The sequence below is a fragment of the Notamacropus eugenii genome, chromosome 1 (genome assembly GCF_028372415.1).
Source record: "Notamacropus eugenii isolate mMacEug1 chromosome 1, mMacEug1.pri_v2, whole genome shotgun sequence".
NCBI lineage: Eukaryota > Metazoa > Chordata > Mammalia > Diprotodontia > Macropodidae > Notamacropus > Notamacropus eugenii.
Genome location: NC_092872.1, coordinates 38,891,615 through 38,905,581, shown reverse-complemented (window position 1 = coordinate 38,905,581; position 13,967 = coordinate 38,891,615). Strand labels below are relative to the sequence as shown.

The following is a 13,967-nucleotide window of genomic DNA, read 5'->3' as shown; positions in this document are numbered from 1 at the left end:
AGACAGTTTTATCCTCTGAACTGATTGGAGGTACACAATATATACCTGACTACGTGTAATAAACCATGCCCTGTGGTAGACTTGGGACATAAACCATGGAAGTGCAAACCTGTGAATTTCGTGAAGTGTAATAACAGTGAAAACATTCCTGATAAATGCTTATGGTGGTTGATAAGTTTCCCCTCTAATAGCATAATATGAATGCTCCAGACATCCCTCTTAATCATGGCCCCAGTTCTGAAAACCAACAAAATAAAACCAGGGTCCTATTCCATTATTACTAGCTGGAGTATCTCAGTGATGCAAACAATTTTAATATGATTTTTCCAAAGTAAAATCTTGGAGTCTGTGGGACACTAAGTTAAAAACACGTCAAAGCAGGAGGGGAAGATCCTGGGAAACGGGTAGCTCACCTCCCAGAAAATCACTAGCCCAATTCCAGTATCCAGCTACAAGCTTTTTAACTGCAGCAACTTGAATTGATATGCATGATTAAAGCTGGCATTATGGGCATGCTGGCACCACACCTGTCCTCCAATAAAAAGAATCATGGTAGAGTGGATAGAAAGTTGGCCTTGGAGTTAGGGAGGTGAGAGTTCTAGCCTTCCTTTGCCACGTAACAATTGTGTGAGCTAGGGCAAGGGATTTCACCTTTCAGTTCCTCACAGACTCTGACTAGGAGCTGCCAAAGAGGTTCTAATCTGCACTTGTACAACTCTAAGCTCCTCATCAGGAGTTCCCTATACCCACAACATAGTGGGTACAGACCCACTTGGAGGGAAAAAATTAATAATAGCTGTTTTGCATAACAAAGAACTTTCTACGTAGTAAGGTAGATAAGGTATTATGATTCTTATTTTAGAGATGAAAGAAACTGAAGTGTTTTGAAAAGACAAGTCAGCTTCCCTCTGAGGCCCTTTGAGAGAGAAGCCTCAGGTTTTCCAGCTACAAAGCCCATGATCTTTCCACTTCATCACCAGGTCCTATATAACCTTATTAGCATGATCCTCCCCATCATTTCATCCCCTTTCCCGCTAAAAAAAATAATAATATGGCCTTTTCTATTACTGAAAAAGTTTAATTCTGTTTGACAAAAGATTCCATTTACAAGTTCTGTTTTGAAACCTATTCTCCAGATATCACCTACTGTGAGGGGAAAAAATGTGCCCTTGAAGATAGAGCTAGTGATGAAATTTCAAGTCATTTGACTGTACTTCAAGATGCAAAGTGCCAGAAGCAAGATCCCAAAGAGAATGTTAACCTTTCTGACTTCTGGTATAGCCAGAGAAGGGTAGTTTAAAAACAGAAAAAGAATTAACTACCTTATTTTAAATTAAAATTAGATTTTACATACATATATATATATTATAGTATAGTGAAAAAAACACTGAATTACAATCAGAGAAACTGAGCAGATCTCAGTCCATTACTTGCTTAGCCACTTAACTGCTCTGGGCCTCAATTTCACTTTGTATAAAATGAAAGGGTTGATGTAGAATAGTAGTTCTCAGACTTTCTGGTCCCAAGACCCCCCAAAGAACATTTTCATGGGGTTATATATATCAATATTTGTTGTATTCAAAATTAAAAGTCTTAGTATTTTCTGAAAATAGTCTTGATTTCACTGCCCTTTTAGTCTCAGGGACCCCTTGGGATCCCCTCCGACCACACTTTGAAAACTGGTAGAACAGAAGATCTCTATGATCCCTCCTAGCTAGTGATCCTAAGTTTGCCATTTCATGATGAATTTGTAATTTATCCCAAGTTCTTCAGCACCTTTCAGAAACTGGGTCATTGGCTCTTTCTTTAGTAGACTGTGAAACATTAATGCTTAATAAATGTTCATTAATACATGCCAGGCATTGTACTAAGTGCTGGGGATACAGTGGAAGACAAAAACAGTCTCTGTCCTCAAGGAGCTCACGTTCTGATGGGGGAAAAAACAGCACATAAATGACTGCATATACAAGATACATAGTGTAAATGGAAGTCATCTCAGAAGGAAGGAAGCAGCTGGGGGAACCAAGAAAGGCCTCCAGCAGAAGGTGGGATTTGAGCCAAAACTTGAAGGGAGCTAAGAAAACTAAGGCTTGGAGGTGAGAAGGAATCTTATTCTAGTCCTAGGAGATGGCTGGGCAGGGAAGCACAGGGACAGATGAAACGTCATGTGCAAGGAGCAGAGCAAGGCCATTGTAAAACACATCCCATGGAGTAATATGGAAAAAGACAGGAAAGCTAGGAAGGTTTAGGAAGTGTTTTAAGTGCCAGAGGACTTTGTATTTGAACCTGGAGGTAGTAGGGAGCCAATATAATTTGAGTAGGTGGATGATAGTCAGACCTGTGCTTTAGAAAGCTTACTTTGGCACCTGAGCGGAGGGTAGCTTGGAGTGAAGGGACACCTGAGGAAGGGTGATCATGTAGAAGTGATTGCAATAGGCAGCTGAGAGGTGATTAGGGCAGTGGTTATGTGAGTGGAGAACAGATGTATACAAGAAACATAAAGGTGGAAACAAGATTTGGCAACACACTGGATGGGTGAAATGATTGAAATTAATTTTGTCCTCTTGGCACCCTACAGGAAGGATGTGAGCAAAGTCAGGCAGTAACCTTATTAAATATATGTGCGATAACTGGGGATGTAGGCATGTCAACGATAGATGGATTCACTCTACTACTAAGTACCAGTTATTTCATAGAAAGCATAGAAGTTTACTAGAAGATTACCTTATGCAAGGAGAGTAATTCCTTCACCTTCCCATGGGATTAAGAAGTTTTTATTATCTGTATACCTGAATTTTAACTCCACTAATAAATCAGCCATCTAGAACTGGTCATTCTAGAAAACCATGGAAAAAATAGACTGGTCATATTGGATGCTCCTCCAGTCATACATATGGCAAGCCATCCTTGACTTCCTGAGGCCCTTGTACTCCCATAAATCTTCTATCTTGGATCTATCTGGCACCCTGGAAGTTTTCCTCTGGGTCTTTTAATATTCTCTTAGAACCAGTTTAGGCTCTTATTTTATCATTAGCTCATGCTCTTACTACATGCTCCACCTGCCTCCTTTTCTGATCTTAGATTCTCTGATGTGTGTCATTCATTATAATTTGCTATAGCTTACCACCTTTCTGTTACCACCATTATGAGTGGTAATAGGAAACTAATTATCAAAGGGTAGTGGTTTCCAAGTGACCCTGTTTCTTCTTTATTTTTGGCCACCACTGTTGTTTCTAGAATATGGAAGTCCCAGCAGTGAGCAGGCAGCATGCCACTCTTCTCTTCAACACTGCTTTGGAACAAGGCAAGTGGGACCTCTGTCGACACATGATCCGATTCCTTAAAGCCATTGGCTCTGGAGAATCTGAGACACCTCCACCAACACCTACTACTCAGGTTTGGAATAAAATGGTACCATTTCAGGTCACCCTTCAGCACTTGTCTCTTGTCTTTTGTCCATTGATATCACGCCTTACAAGCTCCCTTTTCTTTGCCCTGTGGGCATTTCCCTTTAGGAACCCAGTTCAGGTGGTGGATTTGAGTTCTTCAGAAACCGAAGCATCAGTTTGTCACAGCCAGCTGAAACCTTACCTGCTAGCAAGCTGAACTTGCAGAAAACCCTCAGTATGCCTTCTGGTCCTTCTGGGAAAAGGTAAGGTGAAGAAGGAAGTCAAAACAAGTGAAGGAAGCAGAAAGGAAAAGAAGGAAACAAAGCACTCATCAGGTGCCTGTTTTTGTGTCAGGCTCCATGCAAAGCACTTCACAAATATTATTTGATCCTCATAAGAAGCTTGTGTTATGATCCCCATTTTATAGTCAAGGAAACTGAGGGGGAAAGAAGTTAAGTGACTTGCCCAAGGTCCCACAGCTAGTAAGTATCTGACACTGTATTTAGACTCAAGTCTTCCAGATTCCAGGCCCAATGCATCATCCACTGCAGCTCCTCAAAATATTCCATTATTTGTATTACCCAGGAATCCTGTGTAGTTACTCTCTTATATGGTAGGTAGGTAGGTAGTTGTAAGGATTTTAATAACTATCATCTGAGGAAATGTTTTGATTCATTTTAATTTCTCTCCTCCAGATCCACCCCAAATTATATGTACACAGTATAATGCCCAGTTAGAATTCCCTTCTCTTTCCCCATTTTTCTCCTCACCTATGCCCTTTAGCACTCATGAGTGGTCCTTTCTGCTGAAGAATGAGAATAACAGGTAAGGAAACTGAGAGAAGAAAGGAAAAGGAGTGCTCAATAAGCGCCATTCTTTTTCTTGGCTAGTAGTTTGACATTTTTACCCCCAAAAACTTCTTTATGCCTTTTACCTTGACTGCCCTTGGGTGGAGCCATCAGGAGGAGGAGGAAACCATCACCTCCCCCTGCCTGCCTCAAAGGCTGGCCACTGCTCTCTGTGACATCCCTCTTCCCTTTTCTGTTCTGTGTAATCTCTCAATCAGCTTTTTTCTTTAATCTTGTCAAAACACTTTAAACTTCTCCTACCTCTCATTTTTAGTATTTACTGTAGCATCTCACCAAATACCTTTACACTTAGGAAACAGGATTTTGGATTTTTGGTTTTTTCTAAATAGTAAGAAAAGTACAGTGAAAAGAGAGTTGGACTCAGATCAGAAGATGAGTTTGAATTCCAGGTTTGCCACTAAATTGTGGAATCCTGGGCAGGGCAGGTTTATTTGGGCAGGAGGTGACTTCTAAGGCCCCTTCCAGCTGTCAAGTAATTCTGTTAAGTATATAGTGCTTGGCACATAGTTCAAAACTTAAAAAAAATGAAGATATTTATTAAGTCAAATACTAGCTTTATAGCTCCTAATGTTAAATCTCTAGCTATATTTGCCTTACTTTGACCACCCCCCCCTCACCCCCTAGCAGTCGGTGGGATGAGAACCAGGAGCAGCACATTTGCATCTGGGTGAGATGGAAAGATCCAGCCTCTCAACCTACAGGAGAGAGTCGTTACCTGTTTGACTAGTTCTAACACTGAGCCATCCAGGAAATCATTGATCCTTGTGTCTTATCTTTAAACGTCAGCTCTCTGAATGCTCTGTTCATTACTCATTTTCCTGAATGTGCTAATGGAATTTATGTCTGGTACGAACATTCTGTAGAATCTTGCCGTATCTTTCTTGTCTGCCCATTCTCAGGTGGAGCAAAGACAGCGACTCTGCTGAAAACATGTACATTGACATGATGCTCTGGAGACACGCTCGGCGCCTCTTGGAAGAAGTGCGGCTAAAAGACCTCGGCTGCTTTGCCGCCCAGTTAGGCTTTGAGCTGATTGGCTGGCTGTGCAAGGAGCGCACCAGGGCTGCTCGGGTGGAGGATTTTGTAATTGCTTTGAAGAGACTTCACAAGGATTTCCTGTGGCCATTCCCAGTCATCCCCATTTCTTCCATCAGTTCACCATTCAAGAACGGAAAATACCGAATAGGTAACAGTCTGTGGTTTCCTGTACTACTATAAATGGGGCTGCTGGTGGATGTTTGGCCATTGGCCAGACTCTTAAGAGTGGCCTCTTGTATACCCATCATTTAGGATAGCCATGACTTCCCCAGGATATGTCTAACTTAGAAGCCCTGACTGACCTCCCGTTTCCCGTATACCCTCTCCCAGTCTGTTTTGTGCCACATCAGTTAAGAACAGAGAGGGGTGAATGTACTTGGCCAACAGGTCGGCACCTCTGACACAGAGTGTACTGTGTAGGGTGTTAGGGGTTGCCCTTGGAAGAGCAAGGTCTTTAGTCTAGCTAGAGGGCTAAGCTATATATGGTAATATGGAAATGTTCATGAGAGGGCTAAGATAGCGGGTGAACTTTGAGGAGGGGTTACAGTAGGAAACAGCAGTATTATAACTTTTAAACTATTTAAGATTTCTTAACTCAAAAGAACGATTCTATGGGAGCAGTGTTTGGGGCAGCCAGCTTTGTAATTTAATAAATTTGTGTTGACTGATGAAGAGACAAAAGGCTAAAGTTTTTTTCATCTATTTTCCATGAAGTCTCTATTTCTAATTCCTCTTTATGACAATGTAATTGATATCCCTGCCAAACGTCATTAAGAAAAGCTTTTTATGATCTCCACATTGTATTATCTCAAAAATTGTCATCATTTATCCTAGAGGTTCCAGTATATGACCAGAAAAAAGTTGTTCCTTATGTAAAATAACTATGGCCAGTTCTCTCTTAACAGTAGTGGCCCATTTTGCAAATTTCCTTCCCTCTAATGGAACTCCGTGTGGCCCCACCCCTCTGCTGCCCTGCCAGGAAGTTGAATTTGCATTATATGAATTTACAAAGTGGGAACTGTCTATAGTCTTGCTTATTTTAATTGATGGCATTATGTGTTCTGATAGTTTGGCCAGTCATTGTTAATATTCCCTAGTGTTGCCTTAACATAATTAACTGTTTCAGTTGTGAGGCCTTAGCATAGTAGGGAGAGACGGAGTATTTGGGAGTGAGTAAACCTCTTCTATATTGACCTTACATATATTCACATAGAAGTTGGCTGTGGGCTTTCATTATTTTGAGGGGTTTCAATTCAACAGAACTTTTGTGTTAGGCATTATGAGGTACTGGAATTAAACGGAATGTGCTATAACACAGTCTAAGCATTTGTTCTGGAAGAAAGTGGTGTGAGTCCTACTTTTTTATTTGTTTCTACCCAGGTGGGGGAGAACAGTTATTAAAGTCTCAGTCAGCTGACCCTTTTTTAAACCTTGAAACGGATGCTGGAGTGCCTGGTGCCCCAAGAAGTCAGAGTTGGCTTGGCAGCATTGGTTCTGCCCACCAGGAGATAGATACAGCTTCATCCCATGGACCACAAACACAAGATGCCTTCCTGTCACCTTTATTAAATAAAGGTACATACCATACCATTTTACAGACAATCTTTCTTTGGGAAAAAGGACAGTTAGAATCTGTAACCCTTTATGCCTTCGTTGGCAGAGGATTAAAAAGATTTTGAGGAATCGGTGAAAATAGGTTTATAATTTGAATTTTTGATAGAACTGTCTTACCTATGAGCTTGTTAAAACATGTTTAGGCTGCATTTCCACATGAGCAGTCTTTATCAGACAAACGCATTGATCCAGACTCTTCTTTCTAGTATTTCCAACAGAAAATGCTGCTGTAGAGCCCTTGAAATGGGCATGGGAAACATTAAAGAGAAAGCTAGGAATCATAGTTATACCATTTTAAAGTTGGATATCTAAGTATTAATAATACATACTAGACTCTACACATTAAGTTATTCTTGTTAGTGTTATCTGTATTACACAAAGGTGAGTGAATTCTAGCCTAAAGCAATTTCAAAATAATTTATACACAGAGATGTATATTTACAAGATAAATATTTAGCAGAGCTTAACTAGCTGTAAAAGGTGTATAATTATACTTGCACTGCCTACTTTTACAGTGTTATTGTGTAGAAAGTAAGCCTTAAAAGACCGATAGAAACATGAATTATTCCTTTTTTCCCCCTTGCTTTCAGTCTGTTAATTAATGTTTGAAAGTATTAATCTTCCATTAAGTGATTTAATGTCAGCCTCAAAATCCGTAAGGTATCATCATCACCAATTGATGACTATTGTAAATTCCTTATTAGGGGACGAATGCAGTATTGGTTCAGCCACAGACCTAACTGAAACCAGCTCTATGGTGGATGGTGACTGGATGATGGTGGATGAAAATTTTTCTACTCTAAGCTTAACACAATTGGAGCTAGAACACATCTCTTTGGAGCTGGCCAGTAAAGGGCCACATAAATCCCAGGTCCAGCTTCGGTGAGTCTCATTGTTCTACTTGAGAGCAGAGAAAAATTTTAATCATACTGGTGATGAGAGATGACATGAATGGCTCTTTCTCTGCTGTCATTTGTTTTCACTGTTTGCAGACCCTCCCCACTTTAACACAGATTCTTTTAATTTTGTGCAGGTATTTGCTGCATATCTTCATGGAGGCAGGATGTCTGGACTGGTGCATTGTTATAGGCCTTATTCTTCGAGAACCTTCTATAATTAATCAGGTGTTTGGTCTGACACAGTCTTCAGAGGTAGATGGAGAGATGTTACACAACATAAAAACAGGGCTGCATGCTGTAGACAGATGGGCTTCTACAGATTGGTAAGTGACAGCTTCCACTGAGCTTTCCTGTCTATGAAATCTCTCTGTTTTTATTGTAAAAGCTAAAAACAGTTTTATTTTCTGGTTTTTCTTAGTTAATGTAGCATTTCCATGATCTTACATGAGAAATCTTCATAGTAGAGAAACTTTAGAGACTGCTATCTTCTGGGGAAATGTCAACTGATTGAAGTTCTTCTTATTGTGTTTTTTTCTTTTGTTTTGTTAATGGAGAACCTCTAAAGAGCTATAATTATATTCTGCAGAAAGGTACTAAAACTAAGAGCTTCCATTTTTAAGGAGGAAAGCACTCCAACAGAGATTTCACAGCCATCACATGTTCAGAATTTTGATCAATATTACCACTAGCAATCAAAGTGTGCAGAACTGGGGCTATAAGAAAGATATAAGAACCACTACTTTTTTAAAATATAATTTGATTTTATTAAATATATACCAGTTATATATAAAAAAAATTAACATTTTAAAAAATTTTTACGTTCTAAATTCTCTCCTTCCCTTCAATTTGATATGGATTATACATGTGAAATCATGCAAAAACATATTTTTGTATTAGCCATATTAGAAAAAACAAAAACAAAAAGGGAGAAAAATATATAAACAAAGTTTAGAAAGTATGCTTCAATCTGCACTCAGAGTTACATCAGTACTGTCTCTGGAAGTGGATAGCATTGCACTGCTGGGAATAACTAAGTCTTTCGCGGCTGGTCATCCTTACAGTACTGTAACTGTACAATATTCTGGTTCTGTTTACTTCACTTTGCATCAGTTCATGTAAGTCTTTCCAGGTTTTTCTGAAACCCTCTGCCTTGTCATTTCTTATAACACAATAGTATTCAGTCACGATCATTTCCACAATTTGTTCAGACATTCACCCAGTTGGTGGACATCTCAATTTCCAATCATAATAAGAGCTGCTTTAAATATTTCTGTACAGACTAGTCCTTCTCCCTTTTCTTTCTTTCTTTCTTTATTTTTTTTGCGACACAGACCTGGTAATGGTTTCATAGGGTCAAAAGGTATGCAGTTTTATTGCCCTTTGGGCATAATTCCAGATTGTTCTCCAGAATGGTTAGAAAACCGTTCACAACTCCATCAACAGCATATTATTTTTACCTGTATTTCCACATCCAGCACTTATCATTTTCCTTTTCTGTAATGTTAGCCAGTTTGATAGGTATGAGCTGGTACCTCAGAGTTGTTTTAATTTCATTTTTCTAATCAGTACTAATTTAGAGTATTTTTTCATGTAACAACCGCTAGCTTTGATTTGTTCTAAAAACTTCCTGTTCACATCCTGACCACTTATCAACTAGAACCACTATTTATGAATAAAATTAACATTAATTCAGCATTTTCTAAAAGTCTGTATGTTCAAGTGACTATCCTAGAAATATAATGATAGACAACAGGCCTTTCTCTGATGGACCTTACAGTCTAATGTGGAAAAAGAAGTACAAGCATAGAATGTGAAATGTATGTGTGTGTGTGTGTGTGTGTGTGTGTGTGTCTGTCTGTCTGTCTGTGTTTCGTGTCCTGTGGTCCAAGGACAAAAAAAACCCAAACTCCTCTAAAGGAAATGTTAGAAGTTGTATTTAGGAGCCTCAGAATATGGCACTGTATTATCTACATACTGGTTGGTTTGCTCATTGAATTCCTCTTTCTCCTATTAGCCCTGGATACAAGCCATTTTTAAATGTAATTAAGCCACAACTCCAGAGACTAAGCGACATCACAGAAGAGCAAATCCAGCCCGAATCAGCCTTTCAGCCGGCAAACAAGGTTCCTGAACAGGCTGCCAGCCCCAGAGCTGAGGAGAGCAGAAGTTCTGCTTGCCACAGCAGCAGCCCTCCAGGTGAAGCTGGCAACAGCAGTGCTGCCAACTGGACTGAAGGCCCTATGGCTGGATCCCAGGAAGAAGAACCTTTTCAGGATGGGACCTACGACTGTACAGTTTCCTAACAGAAGTGGTCTTCTGTGTCACCATGGGCAGTATTAACAGAGTGCACCTGAGTACACTGTGAACAAGTCAGATGATTTAAAGGGGAGAAATCTGTTCAAACTACTTTTTAACTCAAAGAAATTTGTTTGAATCCATGAACAATGTGATTTCAAATAAATGTTCTTTCATAAAAAATGTTTTTTAAGCTGCAAAGTAATAAAGATTATTGTACAGATGTACATGAGAATATCTGGTTTTATTTTTAAAGGTTTAGAACTATTAATATACCATAGGGGTGGTTCTCCATCAGCCTAAACTTGTTCTCTCTGTTCTTGCAAGTGGTTGTTTCCAAAACCACTCAGTGGCATCCACTGGATCAGCCGTCTGTGACTTTGGCTACCTAAGACACTTTGTGTAGGACCATACTCAAGTGAATTAGGTGCCAGAGCTCATGGAGACACCACAAATGGTTTGGATTCAACCATTCTTGGGTATATTCAACCCAAGAACTGGAACTAACTCAAGTTCCTTCTTAAAAGATTTATACCTGTTTTACCTAGTTGTAGGCTGACAAGCTGAGGTCTAAAGGGTACTCATGAATTATGCTGTTGGATACCACAAAAAACTTTTGTACTAAAAAAGTGTATCTTTCTCTTTGTGAATAATCTCATTTGTAAATACTCTCAATGGAGCTGCTTCTCTGCTTGAGGCTTTGTATCGTAGTTTGTAAGGCTGGAATTACTCTGTACTCATGACGTGCAGAAAGGGCACTCTGCTTTGGATTAAACAGTCTCTCTCCGATGGACATGGCCGTAAGAGACAGAGCCTGATACCTTGATCATGAAAACAGACAATGAAGAGAGGCTTTATGCAAACTCATGGAGGTTCTTATTTATTGCTTTTGTAAATGGATTAAAAATGGGATTTTCCTGGGATTTTCCTTTTGTAAATATACTTGCCAATCCTGTATCATAGCTACTAATAAGCATCAGTAATGTAAACAATGCTTGCTTCACTGTCACTTTACAAGCATTTTCTAATGTTATTTCTGGATAAAGAGATAATTTTTCTTCTCATTTAATGCTATGGAAACATGTCTACATAATTTTTAGTTGCTTTATGGTACTTTCATCCCAGCCAACTATATCTCTACCACAATGTATGTAATACTAAATATCTTACAACAGTATTAATTTAGGTAGCTTGTTTGTACTGTGCAATTTGAACAAAGGAATGCAACATTATTTTATAAAAAAAAAAACAAAACATTTATTTTTGTAATGACAATGTATTTGATTGATGTGGACCAAATTCCTTCCACCCAGTAAGACACTCTTCATGTAGTGTGGTTATAAGCATAAATCTTACTCTCGGAAAAATAGAGCTGTCCTGTCTTTGCTTGCTTTTAGAGCAAATGCGAATTTGCAAGGTTGGGTTTTCTTGTAGTTTTCTCTTAAAGGGAAAGCTTAAGGCAACCATTTAGTATACTTTTAGCTTAAGTCATCAAATATATTTGAAATTATTTTAGAGTTTGGTCATTTGCTGTTGCTTTACTTTTTATATCACAAGTGCAATAATATCAAATAATAAAATAACTGGCTGGGTGGAATTTAAGTGATTACTGGTACTCGGGTCCTGTGGTGCTAGTTTTGAGTTTTAAACACCTTTCCTATTTTGCTCTACCCTCATAAGCAGGCAGAACCTTGCATGTGAGTGACAAAGTAAGTATTTAAAACACTTTTAGAAAACTCTTCAGTTGCTACTTACAGCCTGGGATGGAAGAGCAGGGCATCACAGCACATCCTGAAGGCAATTACAACCCTTATTCCATGAAGTGATCTTCCCCAATGCCCTGGGAGAAGATGAGCTTCACAGTTTATAGATCTTTTCAGCTCATATATTCTTTTGGAATGTGCAATAATAACGTAAGTCCCACACCTCTACATAGTAAAAGATGCAAAATTTATTTCTGATGGATTAGGAGGCCTTGAAGAAAAGATTCTGCAAAGTTTACAGGTTTATTTTCTCTCTCCAGTAATAAATTTGTTATATATACTTTAATAAAAAAATTCAAATTATCCTTCTGACTGACTTATTGTACAGAAAACAGATCCACTGTTTAAGCCACGTCTTAAATGTAAATATCCGTTGCCATTTGTCCACCACTAAGATAACTGCTAAACAACACTATATAAAGGCAAGAAAACATTTGGGACAGATTCAGTCTTTATTACAGTTCTTTAATACGTATTTTCTAATTGGTGTACATAAGAGCAAAAATAAAACCATTCTAGGAACTCCTCACTTTATCTGACAGTGGACAGCAGAAATTATATTCTCTCTATTCCTATATACATGTGTTTCTAGAAGTAGCTAATAAGCAAATGTGTTCTTGATGATCCCTTTCAGCAGTTCTGGGCTAAAAATGAAGCAGCGCTGTCTTTTGGCTCTGGAGTCAGGAAAATCTAGATTGAAATTCTCCCTATGATGTGCTGTGTAACCTTGGGCAAGATACTTAAGTCTTAGTTTCTTTCCAAAAGAATACATGAAAGAAACCATCACTGCCAAGTACTTAGTGTGCTCCCTCAGGATGTTTAAATTAGACCTGAGCGAACGACAAAAAAGCAAAAGCATCCTAATAGTTTGTACGCTAAGCTTCAATTCAGGAACACAGCAGAAAATGAAAAACATACCTATATAAGCACTTCTAAAGAAGGGAAAGACTTTCTTGAGGGAAGGAATCAAAAAGGCCTACACCATGATGATGATCTACATACAGATGAATGTATTACTTACTGCATATGTACCCCTTAGAGCTAATTCAGCACTAAAACGAGTATTAATCAGTGCAACAGAATTTTTTTTTTCTGGAGCAGCAATAGCATTTGCTAACAATACTCGATAAAATCATGCAAATTTTTAATTGTACAACTGCAACAGCTAAATAGAAAAATAAAGTGTAGGCTATCAAAGCACTCAAATGCTGAGGCTCTTAATACATCCTGTGCTTCTGGCCTTCTCACCATTTTTCTACAGACAACGATGCCAGTGGAGACTGGCTTACTAGAGAAATTACATGAAACTCATGTTTCTAGCTTTAAGGCCTTCTGGGGGAGAGGATCGTAAACCTTTTCAACACATGTAGAGTGTTACAACATATATCCAGCTAAATCTCTTACCCATAATTAAATCTTAGAAGCTATAATAGTAGGTTGCTCTAACACCCCCCATCCAGTTCTAAATCTATTGAAATTGGAACTGGGACATTGAGCCAAATAAGAAAAATTTAAGAATGTTAGTGGTTAATCTTCAAATACTCAAAAGAGATGTCATGTAAAAGAAGAAATAATTGTTTTAACTGAAGGCAGCAAAACGTAAGACTTATATAGATTAGAAAATACATTTATTATATAAGTTACAAAAGCAAAATAAGGAAAAAACTTCTAACTTAAAGATACCGAGTTCCCAGGTACTGGAATTCTTCAAGTAATGAAGCCCTGATGCTCACTTGTTGGGATAAGATTATTCCTGACTTCCCTTCCACCAACTCAAATTCTTACTAAGAATTTACTTGAGATATTTAAAAATGATGTAGGAGAAGTAAGGACCATTCAAACTGACAAGTCCTCAGCTGGGGGTTACATGAATGCTGTTCCTAACTGACCTACTGACCTCATCTCTTCAAATACATAGCTGTCCAAATAATCTTCCCAATATATATGTGTCTGACACCTACCCTGGCACCGAAGGCCTTTCACAACAGTTCTGGCACACCTTCCCAACCTCACTTCATGCAATTCCTTTCTTTGCACACCATGTTCCAACTGAACTGGACTGGACTATTCTCTTATTCAGTATGAGTCATCCCCAGTGGC

General features: G+C 38.7%; 1 protein-coding gene across 6 annotated transcripts in view; it reads left to right on the top strand.

Annotated features, from left to right (window-relative positions):
• The window catches only part of RIC1 (RIC1 homolog, RAB6A GEF complex partner 1), a 164,026-nt gene extending 151,856 nt beyond the window's left edge, over window positions 1-12,170 (top strand). For 5 of the 6 annotated variants that reach the window (XM_072597126.1, XM_072597094.1, XM_072597103.1 and 2 more), the window contains 7 exons: window positions 3,238-3,411; window positions 3,516-3,652; window positions 5,158-5,444; window positions 6,677-6,871; window positions 7,615-7,792; window positions 7,944-8,132; window positions 9,824-12,170. In XM_072597126.1, coding sequence (XP_072453227.1) covers window positions 3,238-3,411; window positions 3,516-3,652; window positions 5,158-5,444; window positions 6,677-6,871; window positions 7,615-7,792; window positions 7,944-8,132; window positions 9,824-10,112 — 1,449 coding nt within the window. In that variant the 3' untranslated portion in view covers window positions 10,113-12,170. The remainder of the gene's footprint in view (window positions 1-3,237; window positions 3,412-3,515; window positions 3,653-5,157; window positions 5,445-6,676; window positions 6,872-7,614; window positions 7,793-7,943; window positions 8,133-9,823) is intronic. The other variant, XM_072597113.1, reaches the window with a different exon arrangement.
• The last annotated feature ends 1,797 nt before the right edge of the window (window positions 12,171-13,967 follow it).